This window comes from Onychomys torridus, chromosome 3, assembly GCF_903995425.1.
Source record: "Onychomys torridus chromosome 3, mOncTor1.1, whole genome shotgun sequence".
Taxonomy (NCBI): Eukaryota; Metazoa; Chordata; class Mammalia; order Rodentia; family Cricetidae; genus Onychomys; species Onychomys torridus.
The window spans coordinates 141658626-141676658 of NC_050445.1; the positions used below are offsets into that span (position 1 = coordinate 141658626).

General features: G+C 47.2%; 1 protein-coding gene across 1 annotated transcript in view; it reads right to left on the reverse strand.

Moving 5' to 3' along the window:
* Positions 1-18033, reverse strand: part of Prmt8 (protein arginine methyltransferase 8) — an 89909-nt gene that overhangs the window by 12614 nt on the left and 59262 nt on the right. Inside the window, exons 5-7 of the mRNA XM_036180557.1 lie at positions 13355-13497; positions 12693-12780; positions 5530-5645 (exon numbers count right to left, since the gene is read on the reverse strand). Of these exons, the coding sequence (XP_036036450.1) occupies positions 5530-5645; positions 12693-12780; positions 13355-13497 (347 nt within the window). The remainder of the gene's footprint in view (positions 1-5529; positions 5646-12692; positions 12781-13354; positions 13498-18033) is intronic.

Consider the following 18033-nt stretch of genomic DNA (forward strand, 5'->3'; position numbering starts at 1 on the left):
CATTTATAACAAGGGTAGACAGGTTTAAAAAATAAATAAGAGGGGGGAACATGAGGTGAGAAGTCTCAGTGTGGACTGGGGGAAGTGGAACACAAAGAACTATTAATTCTCACAAGTTCTGTTGGAGAGTGACTGAAAATTGATGTTTCGTGGGGAGTCAGTGCAATGGAGAGCCGGCTCTCCATGTGCCGCTCTTCTGTAAGGGAGGATGCTGACTGACCTGCTGTTCACTGGCTATCCTGAGGCAGGAAACCCTGCTTGGGGCTCTAAGGGGCATCCAGGCAGATGCCAGTGAGACTTGCTTTTTCTTTTTTTGTTTTTTGTTTTTTTTTTGTTTTTGTTTTTGTTTTTGTTTTTGTTTTTTGAGGCAGGGTTTCTTTGTATAGTTTTAGTGCCTTTCCTGGAACTCACACTGTAGCCCAGGCTGGTCTCAAACTCACAGAGATCCACCTGACTTTGCTTCCCTAGTGCTGAGATTAAAGGCGTGTGCCACCACTGCCACCCTGCACCAGTGAGCTTTAAGAATTTCCCTTGTTTTGGGCTGTATAGCAAGAACCACTCTTTGGGGGACTCTGGAAGAGACAGGCAGGCATCTGTGTGCCTGGTGGCTCCAGGCAGTGCTCCAGATACCTAGCAACAAGACCCATAAAGAGACAGAATGGCACTGGGCAAAGGGCTCCCATCTCTCTGTGTTTTTAGAATCATTAAAAGGAATGGGGTTGCAAAGGTCATAGGACCTGTAAAGAAGAAATAGAGTCACAGGAGCCAAGCAGGTCTCAGTCCTGATGGGGCCTGAATGGGCCACCATGGCCCTTGTAGAAGGGGAAATGCTCTCTGACTGGCCAGGAAGAGGGCACAGGCAGGGTTAGAAAGTGAAGCCCTCCAGTCATTGGCAGTGAGCAGCTGGGCTGCCGAGTGAGGTGGACACTACGTAGTTTCCAGAGCCCAAAGATGGAGAATAAGAACTAATGGAAAGGTGAACCTTGGGCCAGAGGGGCCACCATAGATGATATAAAGTGTTTCATCCATCTTGATAAGTGACAGCTTGACCTTTGTGGACAGCCCAGGGATGCTGATCCTCTGTCTATCATATTATTGTGCCTTCCAGGTCCAGACATCTTCAGAAGCAGTGGAGAGATCATAGCTGTTTGCCCTGACGTCCATCTACAGGGCTAGCTGAATGTCCAACATAGAGGCCCTTCACTCTCCTGCTGGGAATTAGCAATTCAAGTTTGCTCCCCACCCACCCCTTCAGCAGAGGCCCTGCCTAGGAGTGGGGACCATTGTTCCAGGGTAGGGAGCCCCTTCAAGGAGATATCTGACAGACTTTCTCAGTGCTCACGGTCCCTCCAAGCCACACATCATCTGAAAGGTCTCCGTGGCTCCAGAATTCAAGAGAAAGCCTCAGGGAGCTGAGCAGTGACTAATGGTGTACATAAGCACCTGGTGACTTCTCTGCCTCCTTCTCATGCAGCTTCTTTCACAGTCCCTGCATCTTTCTCTTTTGATCCTTGGCCACCATCCCAGCTTGACTTCTGGTTCTTATGTAGGGGCCTTGTCCACCTCCATCCTCAGCCCCTGCCATTAGAATGGATCCTTCTGGGGACAGGAGCCATACCTCATTGTCTTGTGTGTCCTTGGTATATAATCGAGCACTAGCAGGTGCGTGGGCTCACCTCCTCCCGGAACAGGCCTCCCTGCCTGGAGTCTTTCCCTCCTTCCTGGGCTGTCTTTCACAATCACCCATCCACTCAAACAGTGTCACTCTTGGTCTACAGCCTTCCAGGACTCCCCAGGACTTAGCCCCGGATCTCATAAGTTTCCCCATCTATTACTTCCCTTTCTGTCACGTTCAAAACACACATGCACATGCGTACATAAATGCACACATACACATAGATACACATACAGACACAAGCGAACACACACACACATTACTTAATGAGAACTTAAATAAGCTTCTACCTCCACACCCTTTAGTTGATTCCAAAGTCATTAATTTGGGAGATGATGCAGCTGTCAACATGTTACTACTGGCTTCACGCTGGCTTTGCTCCAAGTGACACTCTGAACAAAGCCACCCTGCTGTGTGAAAATTGCATTTCACTATCTAGCCTGGCTACAGTCCTGTGTCTCTGGCCCTCCAGAAGAAGTGGTTTTTCTCTATATCCCCAGGGTCTTCCAGCAAAGCAGTCCTTTGCCATCTTCCCCATTCTTTGGAGAACAGAGTTTTCTATTTTATAATAATTAGCTGCACAGTTAACTTCTCCTAGAGCAAGCAATTCCAAAATAAAGGAGTTGTAGATTGGTTTGTTTTGTTTTGTTTTGTTTTTTGTTTTTGAGACAGGGTCTCACATCGCCCAGACTGGTCTCCAATCACTAGGCAGACCTGGCTTTGAACCATGATCTCTGGCCTCTACCTCCCTAGTGCTGGGATCTTGGGTGTGTCCCACCATGCCTGGCAGAGGCTTTCGAATCAGTAACTTTATTTTAGATTTTAGAATCCAAAACAACTGGTCAGCACAGTGAACAGCAGTCCACACAGTCCACATATCAGAGAAGACCACTGCTGGTTTAGATCCTGAAGTCCACTAACCCCTCATGTCTTCCTATACTGGCCTGCAAACCCAAGGCAAGATGATCTTGCTGATGTTCAGGGTATTTCTTCCTTGCCCCAATCATTAGCTTTGTCCAGTGATGAGAAACAAACTTGTGTTCATGGTTACACACACACACACACACACACACACACACACACACACACACACACACAGACACACATAGCACAAGCAAACCATCAAGCAGGAATCCCATCTCCAGACAGTCTCTCAGACCATCCATCAACCAAATGTCATCCGTCATGTCTTGTGTTAGCTGACAGTGTTCCATGGGTCCTGGAGACATTTGCATCTTAATGGGGGCCTCTGAGGAAACAAAAGGCTTCCAGGCAAAGGGCAATGAAGCTGTGCATTGACATGACAATGGTAGAGGCAGATGGGTCCCATCTGTGGGAATAGGATCAGACCTGGCTGGGCTTTGGGGACTCAAAAGGCCCGGGGCCTCAGGTGCATGCTCCAGCCCCCAGCTCAGCCACAGTTATCCCCACTGATGCCCGGAACCCAAGGCTATTACTGGAAGGGTTCTTTCTCTCTCATTTGCACCCTTGAGACCTCAAGGAAATTCACTGCCTTGTCCTCAGACAACCCCAGATAACACAGGGATCCTCAGGGAATGAGCTTCAGAAGAGCTCCTGGCCTCTGCTACCCCCACCTCTCAACAATGTCACAAATAGATGTCTCCAGGCAGAAGTCTGGTCAAAACAGAGTCTTAATTATAATAAAGTGTCACACTCGGCAGTGTTAATGGCTATGAAAACAGCAATTAAGTGTGTGAAGAAGGGCAAGTGTTTTCCCAGGAGGCTCAGTGAGATGCTGAGGGGGCGGGGCGGGAGGGGGGGGGAACAAGCACTGCAGGGGCAAACAATCCCCCTCCTGGCTCAGAAAATGCTGATAAGAAGAAGGTCACAGTGCAGCAGCAAAGAGACATCATCACAGAGGGTCCCTGGTCCCGAGACATCTTCAGATACTTCTGAGTTTGCAGGAGGAACAGACATGACACCCATCCTTCCCCAGCCTCCTTCCCTGTCTAGTCTGACTACTTGGCACACAGATACACCCAGGTGCAACATAGCCAAGGATCTGGCTGCCGAGGTACCCACCTGGGAAGAGGGAAAAGGAGAAAAAGGGAAACAGAGGCATGGGGCCGAGGGTTGGGGAGAACCCAGGCAACCTGGGAGGCTGCCGGCAGGCAACACATAGGAACACAGTGGCCACACTGCAATGGGACTCTGTCAAGGACAGTAAGGTGATGTAGTGCCCCAGAACACTGACAGATTTTATCTCTAAGCTAAAGCTGCTTTGTGCAGGCGCCCGAAGGCAGCTGTGACTGACGGCTATGTGTTGTTTTGGAAAATTCAATAGACCCGTTGATGTCTACCTCTTCTGAAATCAATTAATAAATAATTCCATCAATTTATTTATTTGTTTGTTTGTTTATTTTGGTACTGGGGATTGAACTCTGGGCCTAGTATATGCTAGGCAAGTGCTGTACCACTGAACTACTGAACTGAACTCTCTTCTTGCTTTGGCTTCTGAGACAGTTGCTCAAGAGGGTCTCAAACTCTATCTTCTCTATCCTCTCTTAGCCTCCTGGAACACAGAGACTAAAGATCTCAGCCACAAGGCTCAACTCTTCTTCTGAATTTCGAGGGGCGTGCCATGCCCTGAGAGTGAGCTTCTCCCATTTCCCTTGCTCTTGCTCAGAGTTCCAAGAGGGGAAGGCCTCAGGGGTATGGGTTTATAGGAAGATGTGGGCATAGTTCCTTGCAATGACTCCTGCCAGTACCAGAGAACTGATGAGCTAGGAGTCCTGTGAACCTGGAGATCAGAAGCTGAGACTCCCATCTGAAGCTAAACCTCTTAGGAAGGATGCTGCAAAGTGGGGGTCATCAGGTGAGACTTTTCCTAGGTAGCCCTTCCCAATGCAACAGGGATGGTCAGGAACAAGCGCCGCAGTGGATCCTATGCCCAAAAAAGAGGTGGAGTTCTTTGTATGAGCAAAAAGAAGTCCTTACTTTTGCTAGAAAGGTTCCAAGCCACCAGTCCCAGACATCCAGAAAACAAGGGAGGCACAGGGGCCCAGAGTGGACAAGGATGTCCCAATAGAATGAGAGAGACAGGTAGGATGGTGAGGCTTACATAGGAGCCATGGGTTTGTACCAGAAAATGAACTTGCATCCTATGAAGTGGATGTCTTTCAACCTAAAAGACTGGAGGTAGCCACATGTCAGTTGCATCTGTTTCAATATTGTACGTTAGTATACAGGAGTGCTAAAACTGAAGGGGAACAGAAAAGATTCATCTGGCCTTGAACAGTGGTGGCTCCTGGGAGGAGTTGGGGTGGGCAAAGTGGTGGGGGTGGGTTCAAATGCTTATTGTTAGGCTTTGTAATTAGGCATGTTTAGATATTTAATAATAAGAATGAATTCAAGATGCTCACCCGCTAGTTGTGCACACTGAAGAAACCCCTATCAAGGATTTCAGGGCACAGACCTGAAGGAGGCATCAGGATGAGGCTGGAGGCTCTGTCTGTGCAAACCTGATGTGTGCTTGGAGTGGCAGTCTCAGGAGGTCTGAGAGGTCTTCCCCAAGATGGACACTCAGCCCTGAATTGCCCTGCTATTCTAAGTCTCCATATTCCCCCGGCCCCCCAGCAGTGTGGTCTCTGACGCTCTCCTCCTCACTCATACCACCAAGGGCACCGCTTTGGGTCCTGCTCCCAGCAGTGCCACTCTGGAGTCCCTCAGCAGCTCTGCTTAGCAAGAGCTTTTGACTTGTCACCAGGCTCTGACCAAAGTGGCCTTGGTGCCCTGGGTGGGGAGCCATGCAGGAATTGCTATGACCCTGCTTTCCAGAGTGGCACAGCTGGATCCTTAGCATACCCAGTCCCAACCCAGATGAATCTCCAGACCTTTATTAAACAGGCATTGGTCACCACTTGCTTTGGGTCCACGATGTCCACCAGGGGCTCCTTCATGGCAACGTCCCGGATACAGGTCATGTCAAAGCCATAGACGTTTTCCCACCCTGAGGAAACAGAGTGAGACATGAAGACAGGCAGCAGGAGCCCCAAGCTCACACAAGCTCCTGGGTGCTACAGCACAGCCTTTCTAAGTCAAGGGAGCCAGGTGAAGCCTCTGCTCCCTCCAGTCAGAATACTGTAAGGGTCACTCGCCTGTAAGGGGAGCTGTGCAGTGAACCAGATGCTCATGCACACTGCCGTTCTCACCTCTAGAAAAGGCAAGCCCCATTCTGTTACATCAGCCAGGGGTCAGAGAGGAAACTGCTGGAAGGTCACACATCTAGAAGGCAACAAAGCTAAGGTCCTTCCTTACACACAGGACCTGTGGCTTCCAGCATGTACCTGCTGTCTCCTCTCCAGGCCATTTACTTTCCTGTTTCTGGGCCTTTGCTTAAGCTTCCTGTCCCCTAAGGGCCCATCTGGACCTTCAAGGCATCTGAGAGAAACCAGGGCTCATAAATGAGACAGACTCAGGTTTGAGTCTGGCACCATAGCTTACTCTGAGGGCACTGGGCAGACTCCCTCCCTGATCACTCAGAATCCCAGCTTGCTCAGCAGGTGGGTCCGGGAGGGTGCTCACCTTACCCCTATGCCATCAATCTGAAAAACATTCACTGAGGGGCAACCCCTATGTGGGGAGGGGCAACCATTCTTATGGGGCTCTGGGCCACATGGACTACTCATGAAACGCTTTGGGAAGGAAGAAGAATTAGAGTGTAGGAGCTGGTGAGTTTGAGTCTGATGGACTAAGACCATCAGTGATGGTGCTAATTGGCATTAGTGATTAGTCACCTTTGCCTAATACACCCAGCAACCCCTTGAGGGTGCCTCTAAGCTACAGATGAGAAAATTGGCCCTGATAAGTTGGCATCTGGCTCACACACAAACCCTGACCCAAAGTCACACACCAGCCCAGTGACACCAATGTGGAGCTAGGAAAAGAGCCAAGTTGACCCCTAACCCTCCAGCTGTGTCCCAGTGTAACAACAGCCAGGCATTCAAAGTTCTTCCTGCCAAAGGGAGGGCTTGGGCCAGGGCTCTGGTCCACGAGAAGCTGGAGCTCATCTGTTTGTTCTGAAGGGTTTAGAAATGCTTTGAAGTAAAGATGCTTTTGTCTAAACTATTATTAAATGTAAATTTTCTTTTAGTGTTCATCACACAAATGGTGCCTTGGGGAACTCAGGTCCCTGTGTGTGTTGAAGAGAGTGGGTGTGGAAGAGGGAGGTGTGAATGGCCAGTCAAAGAACTGCTGTTCTTTTCTAAGGTACATAAAGATCTCTGGGGTAGGAGAAAGCAGGCAGAAGGAACAATCATTTCCCAGAGGGTGAGTTCTGGTGAATTCCTGCTTCCAGAGAAGATGCCAGTCATGGCCCATTCAATTACAGGAGGCTGGTGCCCAACTCCTGGTTGAAACCGACATTGTGGGGGCTGGGAAGTAGCTCATCTGGTGGAGTGCTTGTTTGGCATGCCTTAGGTTCCATCTCCAGCACTATGTAAGTGTGGTGGTACATGCCTCTGATCCTAGCATTCAGAGGTGGAGGTGAGAAAACCAAGAGTTCAAGGTCAGCCTTGCCTATTAATGAGTTCTAAGCCAGCCTGACTACATGAGACTCTGTCTCCAAAATAGATAGATAGATAGATGATAGATAGATAGATAGATAGATATAGATATAGATAGATAGACAGACAGACAGACCAACAGACAGACAGACAGACAGACAAACAGAATCCACACTGTTGGAAAGGAGCCATACAGTGGACAACAGGGTAAGCCTCAGAGAAGACCATGTTATAGGATCTGGCCACTATCCACTCTCTTCCCAGATGACACATGTGTATTGAGTTACATTGCCTTAGGTTTAACCTCCTCCATGAAGAAACCTGCCACTGTGCACCCATTCCTTCAGTCCCTGTACCCCTTCCCTGCAGAAAAAGCTCCACACAAGTGTTCAACAAAATCCTCAGAGATGGCATGTGTGATGATGGTTGGTGGCCTGGGTGCTTGGGATTCAAATCCAAGCCTCCACGTCGTTTTCTTTAAAATGGAGCTGTAGGTGATAATGATGGCTATTCTCTAGGGCCCTTATGAGCATTGAAAGGACACTGTGCAAAGTGCCTGAGACAGTGCCAGGTGCCAAGAAAGACCTTGGCATGTGGCAGTCGTCATTATGTGGTTTGAGCACCAAGCTGAGCGGTCCTGTGTAGACCAAGCCTCTTCGCCAATCTTATTTGTAAAAGGAAGGGTTTGGCTCAGTGTTGATACATTCTAGAATGCTTTTTAAAGTGCAGTTCCCAGGCTCTGACCAGACCTACTGGACCAGAATCTCTAGATGGGAGACTCGGGAAGCTGGACTTTCACAAACATGGTCATTCCACCCAGAGTTGGCAAACCTTCATGTTGCTTGATCTTCTGACGTGTTTTTCAGGTTCTGAGTTATGAACTTAAAGTCTCATAGTATTTGCCAACCCCTTTCTAGCTACTGGGGGCCCTTCCATGTCCTCGGCACCCACAGCATCCAATACAGCACAGCCTACAGCTGGTTCTTTTCAAGCTGAAGGTATTCACAAATGGAATGTTGTCTTTCTTTGCAAATGTCTCATCCTCTAGGTACCTTTAATGGGGTTAATTGATATCTTATGTCCACAGCTAGACTGTCCCACTCCAGCTATTTAGGGTCAAAGCATCCAGAACCTTCAGAAATGCATTTTCTTGGTTCTGCTGACCGTTTGTTTCCCACTAGGCTGTCTTGGTGGAAGTGAAGCAGAAATGGGAGGCCGTGGATCAGGTGTGAATTGTCTATTGAAAGTCCATATTGTCTGTTGAAGGACTGCCACTACTTATCTAAGTGACATCAGAGGGCCCTGAACATCTTTTGTTGATGATTAACATTAATTCTGAAACAGACTTCATATATCACAATAAAGGTTATTAAAAAGCCCAGGACTGCAGGCCCATTCAACTGAAGCCCCTATTGCAAAAACCTGTCGTAGGATAAAGCCTCTTTTCTGGGTATAAATATCCTTCGTCTCTCTGTGTTGTGGTTTAACACACCATGCCCAGCAGCAGCGAAGAGTTACAAGACACTGAAAAGGGCACACATATGACCTGTTATCCAAAGAGAAAGAGAAGGGCAGACTCAGCTAGAGCTCAGATGTTGGAACTGCTCAACAGAGACTGTAAAGTCACTATAACAAACACATTAAGAAATCCAGTGGGAAAGGTAAAGGATGTGCAACAGATGGGTAGAAGATAGAAACAGTTTCTTCAAAGGCCAACGAAATTTTTCAAACCAGAATCATGCTATCTGAGAGGAAGAAGTCTTGTAATCAGCTTGTTAGTGGGATGCATGGACATATTGAGGAAACGATCAATAAATCCAAAACTAGTTCAATAAAAATAACTCAAAATTAAACACAATGAGAAAAAAAAATCCAACATCTATAGTGTAATATCAAATACATTTTCAATGGCACTACCTGAAGATGAGGAAGATCAGACAGAAAAATATGCACTTGTATGGATGATGGCTAATTTTTTTTCCAGGTTAATGAGATAATCAACCTATAGATCCAAGCATTGTATATAACCTCAATCAGGATGCACACAAGGAAAACACACTCAAGTAATCAAAGCAAAACTTGAGATGGGAAGAGAGAGGGGGGAGAGGGGGGGAGAGGGAGGGAGGGAGGGAGAAAGGGAGGGAGGGAGAGAGAGAGACAGAGACAGAGACAGAGACAGAGACATACAAGAAAGATATAAGCACAAGAAGATACTGTCTCAGAAACAGCCAAAGAAACAAACAGAATACATATTGGAAAGTACAGCAGCTGCCCTGCTCTTTTCCTGGCCTGAAAGATCTGAGTTTCTCTGTGAGAGCTGACAGCCAGGGCAACTGTCTCAGAATGCCTCCAGAGGAAAACAGGGGTACCTTAAGGCCCCACTTACCGCCTTGTTGTGCAGACTAGAAGGTGTTCATAATGTCCTCATATGTTTTAGGCTGCCAGTGGCAAAGTAAGCGATGGGGAAAAGTCCCCACATAAAAAAATGTATAAGTCCAAAAGCGGAGTAAGGGGTAGAGAGTATAAAAAACAGACAGACCCCAGCCCTCCAAGAGATAGAGTCTGCAACTCTCCAGCCACAGTGCAGCTGCCTCTACACCAGGTCTTCCTTCGGGCTCCCCCTCCTCTTGACCCCCAGCTGGCTGGAGATTCTAGTGTTGGGTGACTTGTGGCAGGGATGAACTGGAATGGATGACCCACCTTTGAGATTCTGTAAGTCTCCTCTGCAGTAGAGGACTGTTTTGGTTTTTGTTTGTTTGTTTTTTTGTTTTGTTTTGTTTTTTTTATTGATTGCTCCTCTTTCAGATTCAAACACACCTTGCACAACCTCTGATGTGTTATTCCTTGCTTTGTCCAAGAAGACATGCACACCCTGAGCCTGTGAAGGTCAGGCACCTGGCCCCTTCTGCCAGGTTCCCCTTTAGCTGGTCAATTGAGTGAGGGCAGGGCCTGTGTTTTGTTGTGTGCTCATGGCTGAGAAGGGGAGGGGGGCAGAGACAGGAAGAGAGGAGAAGGGAAGGGAGGAACAGAAGAGGGGATGGGAAGGAAAGGCTTCAGCCTCAACAGTTTACTTTCTGTGGGGCTGGACAAGCCCCACATTCACATTGTCCCTGTGCTTCTTGGACCAATTGAAATTTGCCTGTAACTGTCCCCTTGGCAACCAGCAACCAAAAGCTGTTGTTGGAAACACATTTCTCTAAGTGGGCCTGTTTCCTTTAGCTAAAAATGTGTCTTTAAAAGGAAAACATTTAAGTAGAAAACTTAACTGATTCCTAAATGAAATATAAATGTTAGAATCTTGTTCTTTGGGAATTTAGGGGTTTTGGTGTTGCTATTTTTTTTTTCCTGTGGTGCTGGCAATTGAAGCTAAGTAAGTACTCTATCACAGAACTATAGTGTGAACCTTTTAAAACAGATACTCAAAAGTAAACACTTTATAAGGAAAAAATGGGGCCTGACTTTTGGTTTTGTTCAGTTTTGGTTTGTTTGACTGCTAATTTGATTTTCTCCTTTCCAGAGCTGTAAAGGCGATCATAGGGACTGTGAGAATAAATTACTACATGTCCTCCAGTTCTGAGCTATCCCCTAAGTAGCCGCCACTGTCCCTTCCTCTGGTAGGTTCAGAATGGCTCATTGCAATGTGCCTGCTCCAAGGGCTCCCAACAGGTTCTGGGGAGGGAAGTGGGGAGGAGGTGAGTTTGTTCTGGAAACTAGAAGGCCGCTAAATAAAGAGCTTTCCTGGAGCTCAATAAATATTTAAGTAGATGTGAGTGAAGAATGTGTTTGAATGTTCTCTCCACATGCTGCTCAGTACAATTACTCCTCACAAGCCCCAAAATGCTGTTCCAGGGTGATATGAATTCTGTTTAAACACACGCTTGACTACTGTTTACCACTCAGTGGCTTCTTCAGTTTTCGATGGGGAGATGCAAGGCCCATATTCCAAGCCACCAGAGGCCAGCAGGCTTGGCAGAGCCTAGAGAGGAACAAGATGCTGGCTTACTCCTTCAAAGGATAGGCCTGGCCTATTCCTACACACACCACAAACTGTGGTGTTCTTTGGCATATACCATCTGATTTCATCCTTGCAAATCACTGGGATTGAGAGCATCACCTCTCACTGGGGCTCAAAGTCAGGTAACACACTCAAGGTTACTCAGTCAGTAAATGGCAAAGCCCTCATTTAAAATGATGGGGTTGGCAGGTGCCAAAGCTTTCACCCCAGTCACCTCACATCTGACTTTCACTCAGAGGCCTGTGTCCTCCTTTCCTGGGGTCAATTATTAGCAATGACAGTGACCTAGCAGGTTTCCAAGGCATGGAGCTTCAAGTCACTCCTTCATTTCCCCCTCTGAAGTTTGACTCTGAGCTTCAGCCTTTGACCTTCAACTTCCAGAAGGGTGTGTGAGCCTCACAGCCATCTTCCCAAACAGGTGTGTGCAGCCAATGGACGTGAGCCTGGACGTACTGACTGCTGTCCAACCTAGAGCTCTTGTCTCTTGCTTCTGGTTTGAATGCTGCTGTGTCGATTGTTTAAAGGGCTCCTTGCTCCATTGCCATGTGCCATTCCAAGTGTCACGGCCATGTTTCACCGGACAGAAATGCACTGGGTACCATTCCACCAAACACCAGGCCCATGTCAGTAAGAAATGCAACTTTTAAAATGAAATAGAATAAAATGGTTCTCTAGAACCAGATAAAGTACTGGCAAAGGTTTTGTTTATTTATTTTGTTTTGTTTTGAGACTGAGCCTTATTCTGTAGCCCAGGCTGGTATTGAATTCAAGATAATCCCCCCCATCTCAGCCTCCCAAATGCTGGGATTAGCTACCACATCTGTTTCTTTTGTTTAGAGTGGTGTAGAGAGATAAATATGGAGTCTTGCTGTATAGCCCAGGCTAGCTTCAAACTTAAGATCTTCCTACCTCAGCCTCCTGAGTGCTGGGCTATAGGAATGTACCACCACATAGAGGCCTTTTGCCTGAGAGAAGACACTGTAAGAAACTATGGATACATATTTACATATGAGCCTCCACCCCCACCCCACAAGCACACTACCTGATTGATTGAGATTCTCTCCCTGCCTCACTGCATGTATCCTTAAAGAAACCTCAGAGAAGAATCCATATTTTACCTGATGTGACACAGAGTCACAGTGATTTTGACCAGTTTAGAGGCAAGGGGCCAAGTTTCAAAGCGGTTGGCTTGATGAGAGACCTGCCACACCTGGCCACCTGCCCCGCTGCTCTCTGCACAACTCCTACTGCCCCGGGTCCACACTCTATTCTCACTTCCCAGATGTTACCTTCTACCAGCTACATTGTTCATTTGTATTCTGTAGGCCTCCCACCCTTGGGAATAGTGAGAAAGACTCCATAGAAGAATCCAGAAGGGTCACAGATAAACTCTCCCAGTACACCAACTGTCCACCCTGTAGTTTCTCTCACCCCAGCACACAACAGACATTCAACAAAGAACCACACGGTGACTTACAGTGGATTTTGAAGTCCTTGTACTGTCTGTCTTCAATTGCTACCACGTATAAAGCTGCCCGGTCTGGAAACATAAGCCCTCCAGGTTTCTGTTGATGAATTGTGGGGAAATGGGTCTCGTAATCTATTCACCTGACAAAGACATCACATTTTGAACTGCACATAGAATCACCAGACAAGCACCCCCTTGCCAGCATTTCCGACTCAGTGGACTGACAGCTTGGCTGGACGTGGTAGTAACACTCTGTTTATTTGGGGCACGGGGAACCTGAGGAGCCCAGGCAGAGCTGACGGGACAAGTGAACTGCAGAAGGTAAATCAAGGAGGGACGGGGCACCAGCCCGTGGCTCGGAGAAGCCATGGCAAACAGGACCCCTGGCTCCCCAGCAGTCTTAACAAGAGGAAATGGATTTCTGTTCTAGCCAGAGTGGACAAAGTTAGACCTACTACGGTTATGCGTTCTGACAGCTGAGTGTGTTGGACCAGGGTTGACTGATCACTTGTTGCCCTGAAGCAGTGGTGCTTTGAAGAGAGAGCCTCGAGAGAGTGATCTTCTAGCCCATTCCTCTCTGAAATTCTCATATTCCTCCCAGGCAGGAGGCTATGGGGAATATGGCAAGACAGCCATCAGGGCAATGTGGAGACAGCATGCGGCCCACTTACCAGCCACTTGTCCCTGGCAAAGATCACCGTGTTGAGCATGGACTCATAGAAGAGACAGTAGCCCATCCACTCGCTGATGATGATGTCCACTTTCTCCACGGGCAGCTCCACCTCCTCCACTTTACCCTTAAATATGGTAATGACTAGAAAAGAAGAACCCAAGCCATGCTGGGCGAGGACCCCTGGGCTCCTGCTGCAGGGCTGCTGAGTCTTCAGCCCAGTTCTTATCCTGCTTTTAGGGAGTAACTTACCTTATCCTTCATCAGAGGAACTTACTTAGTCACTGAAAATGCTTTGAAAGCTACTTGAGTATGTCCTTTATCAAAGGTACTGGACAATTACTATGCACCTGGCTCTGTGCTAAGTCTGGAGAATACACCACATCACACAATTTCCCTTAAGAACTAAGCACATTATTGTTAGCGACCTCTTCTCCTACAGCTAGGGAAACTGAGGTCTCAAGGTGAGATGATGGCAGTAGAAACAGAGTCCAGGTCTGATAGAAGGGGACTGTAACTCTCCTACTGTGCGCTCCCTGCTCCATGGGAGGTTACCATGACAACACAGACCCAAACTGAGCAAAGGACACTGCACTTATTACTCTTGCATCTGTCCACAGCCAAGGCCCTGTACTCAGTGGGTGCCCATCTAGTGTTTGTGAAGGAGGCAAATTGGTGTTTTGACAAGACCATGGACTCAGCAGACAGAGAAACCTGGGGTTAAATGCTGGGTCTTCTAATTAGCTGCCTGATTTTACACACATCACTTGGCTTTGCAATTCCCATCCAATTCCCCAAAGAATACCAAAGAGCATGAGGTCTCTGCTGGGGCTGGTTGTATTAAGGAAATGAAACAACACCTAGGAAGTGCCAGACCTGTAGCTGAGGCTCAACAGAAGGTAGACATGGCAGACATATTCCTTATTTAGCAATATATGGAGAAGAGAAAGGGGTAAAGCCCTGGTGAGAAGTGACTTCTCATCCCACTGCAGCAGGAGAATGAGCTTAGTTGAGTTTTTGATCAGTTGACTCAGAAGGACACATAATTTTTGTATTCTTTGATGCACAGATGGAGAAAAAAGGGAACCTTAGGGTCTGTTGTCACACTGGAAGAGTGTTGTGTCAATTGCCTAGTCCCTTCTTAACATCTCTGCTGCAAGGCCACACACTGTCATGCTCTGAAACCCTCCTTCTGTGACAGTTCCTGGAAATATCACGCTAGCAAAATTGAGCAGAAGCCCAGACCTCAGAGTCACAAACCAAATAAATTATGTCTGTCTTGAATCCAAGGCAATTAATTTGGACTGGAGGCTCCTCTGTAGCAAAGGACACACAGGCTAGGGCCTTTGTCTCTTGTCTTCACAGTTAAGGGCACCATCAGCAGCTCCTGATGGCAGCTCCCTCTCTACTTCCTGGTTAATCAAGGCTTAATCAAATTTTATAAGGTGTCAGACACTGCTCACATTCACCCACCCTCACCACCCACCTTGGAGGCCTGTGTGCCCTTCCTGCTCACCATTGGTGGCCCCTCCCCTAAGAAGGAAGAACAAAGTAAGGCCAGACTTCTCCAAAAATTTTGGAACAAGTGGGAGAGGCTAGTGTTAAGCCTGTAGTATTTTGGGGGGGACTCGAGACCATGAAAAAAGAATTCAACTAAGAGAAAAGGGTCCCTTAGCACACCCATAGAATTCAAAAGGGACAAAGTCAAGAGCTTTGGAAAATGTCCACATAGTCCCTAATTTATTGCTCATTCTGAAAAAGAGCCAACCAGCATACTCATACCCTTCTGCCTAACTAAAAGCTCGCAAACCTAGCTTATTTTATTTTTATTGACAGTTTGACACCGTCTAATAGCCTTCCTTTTTGTATTTTCTTTGCATATCTAACGTTTATACACAGCTGCTCAGCTTTGGGTCATTTTGTCGTCTTGTAATATGGCACGGCCTCCATTTGGCCCTAGATAAGACTCCCTTCTGCCTCTGGGATCCCATAGCCCCACTCTGGGTGCTTAATGCAAGGCTCCAGCTAGGATGACCTCAGAGATACTTCAAGAAGGAAACTACTTAAGGAGGAAGAGGGGGTTTATTTTTGGCTCACAGTTTGAGGACGTGGTCCATTTACAGGAAGTCCTGAGAGCAGGGATGTGAGGCAGCTGCTCATACTGCATCTGCAGTTGGGAATCAGAGGGATGAGCACTGGTTTTCAGTTGATTTTCTCTTTTTATTCAGTTCTGGATCCTGGCCCGTGGGATGGTGCTGCCCATAGTTAGGATGGTTCTTTCCATATCAATTAATCTAATATAGAAACTCCCTCATTGGCATGCCCATAGATTATCTCCTAGGTCAAGTTGACAGTCAATATTAACCATCACCCATGTATGTATATATGTAATATATGTATTATCTATCTATCTATCTATCTATCTATCTATCTATCTATCTATCATCTATCTACCTATCTATCTATCTATGTTCTATCTAAGCTGTCTACCTATCTGGCTCACATAGAGCATGAGGCTGGCTCACAGGACTGTATAAGCATACAAAGCTCTATTTTCCTTCTCCACAAACAGGCTTTTTGAGGGGTAGAAGCTAGTGTCCTCAAGGCTCCAAACAGCTAGGCTGCAGATCCCCTTGTCCAGTCTGGACCCCACATCACCAGGGCAACATCAGCTCAAGGTGGCTTTGAGGTCACTATCTGGAGCTGTGTTTCCAGGCCATAAGTATGATGGAAAGTTTGTTCGACTAGCTGTGACAGGACCCTGGCTCATAAAATTTACAGTGATTAATCATAGCTAAATGTTCCACAGGGAGCCATGGGTTCTAACTTGGGAGCTTTTACCCTGTGGCTTCAGTTGGAAAATTAGACAACCAGAATTCAGTTGTTGGTGCTCTTAATGGGATTTTTCCCTTTTTTATTTGAGTGGTTATTACAAAGTAAATTAGCCCAGCCTAACCTGATTTGGGATTTCAATGTATCCATCAAATCAGATGGCACCGTAAGGCCTGGAGTTCATGGTCTGCCATTTAATTTTATTTTAATTATCTATTTATTTTTATTTACTTACTATTTTGTTTTTCAGATAGGATTTCATACTGTAGCCCAGGCTAACCTGGAACTCACTATGTGTCCTGGACTAGCCTCAGAACTTACAGGGAACCTCCTGCTTCAGCTTTGTAAGTGCTGCATTATAGGCACGAGCCATCCTGCTCACCCCAAAGCTAATTCTGTCCCATGGAAAAGTGAGCAGGAAGGTTGCATTCCCTAGGACAGGAAATGGATTGTAAGTCATGAAACCCCCAAATCTGACACTGTAACTACACCAGAACCCCCCTCTCCAAGTCCTTGGCTTAGTCTCCTGTTTGGGTGACACTTAGAGTCAGCACTATCACCATTGTGCTCCCCAGGCATCAGCCCATGACCCCTCTCCGAGTTGCCTATCTTAGCTTCCCGCTTCCAGTATCTAGCGGAGCACTAGACTCTCCACAGACATTCTAAACTTCTCACGTGGGTGGGTAGATGAATAAACAATTGAAAACAAACAAACAAAACAAGAGCATTGGTTTAAAAGACCAAAGAGCTGCAAACCAGCCCTAATTATACTAGTAAATTATCAACAGCCGAACAGCAGCTTGAAGAGCAGTTTCACATGAATTAACTTAACCGTTCTCCCAGAGACAATATGGCTGCTCTCATCTGCCTATTAAGAGACCTGGAGTCTAGAAGAGTCAAACCCAAACTGGGCCCACTGAGTCACCTGAACAACTCACCCAGCCTCACAGAGGCGCCTGCCCCTACCGCATAAATGTGCGATCATTTCTGACCTTCTGCCACCTGGAGAGTGTGCACATTGAGCAAATGCTTGAGAGGTGGAAGGGAAGAAGCTGGAGGAGGTAAGGACTGCCCTGTCCTTCTCAAGGCTGCTCATGTGAGCAAATGAGGGAAAGACAGAAAAAGGTGGGCAGCTAGGCTTGGTCAGAACTACCAATCTTCCTTGGCATCAACCCATACCTTGCCTCTGTGCGCTGTGTTCTCCAGAGCCCAGGTACTCTGTAAATCTTTCTCACACAGAATCAGAGCCTGCATATCACAGTCCACAGGTGATGGAGAAAGACACTATCTGAGTCATTATCTGCATATCTAGTGGTCCTGCACCAACAGACTCCATTACAGGTGGCATAGGTGGGCCCTGGTGTCATGCAGCCTCAGTGTACTACATTCAGCAAAATGGTACCCTCTCCTGGTCCAAATCTCCATTCACCTGAGAGCCGGGAGCTTGAGAGTCCACCCCTCTACCAGCGCATGCTTCCTATCCTAGCCAGCTCCAGATCTCTGCAGGGACCAATCTGCCAAACTGCGGCTCCGATGACATGTTCGGCTTTAGCTGGAGGCCTTTTCTAACTGGGTGTACCCACCATAATGCTTTCTCCATCAAAGCCATCTGGGGATTTCTACCCACCCCAAGCCATCCCTGAACACTAAGAAGCACCAGCATGGTCTAGTCTACTTAACTCCCAACACACTGATAGAGGGCAGGTGACTATGCAGGCCCCATCTACATGGTATTTGAGAAAGAACTTGTACCAGGCAGAATGGGTTCCACTGGGTTTGGGTGTTCAGAATATCACCCCCAGGTCTCACTCTCACCATATAACCAGATCAAAAGCCAACAAGGGACAG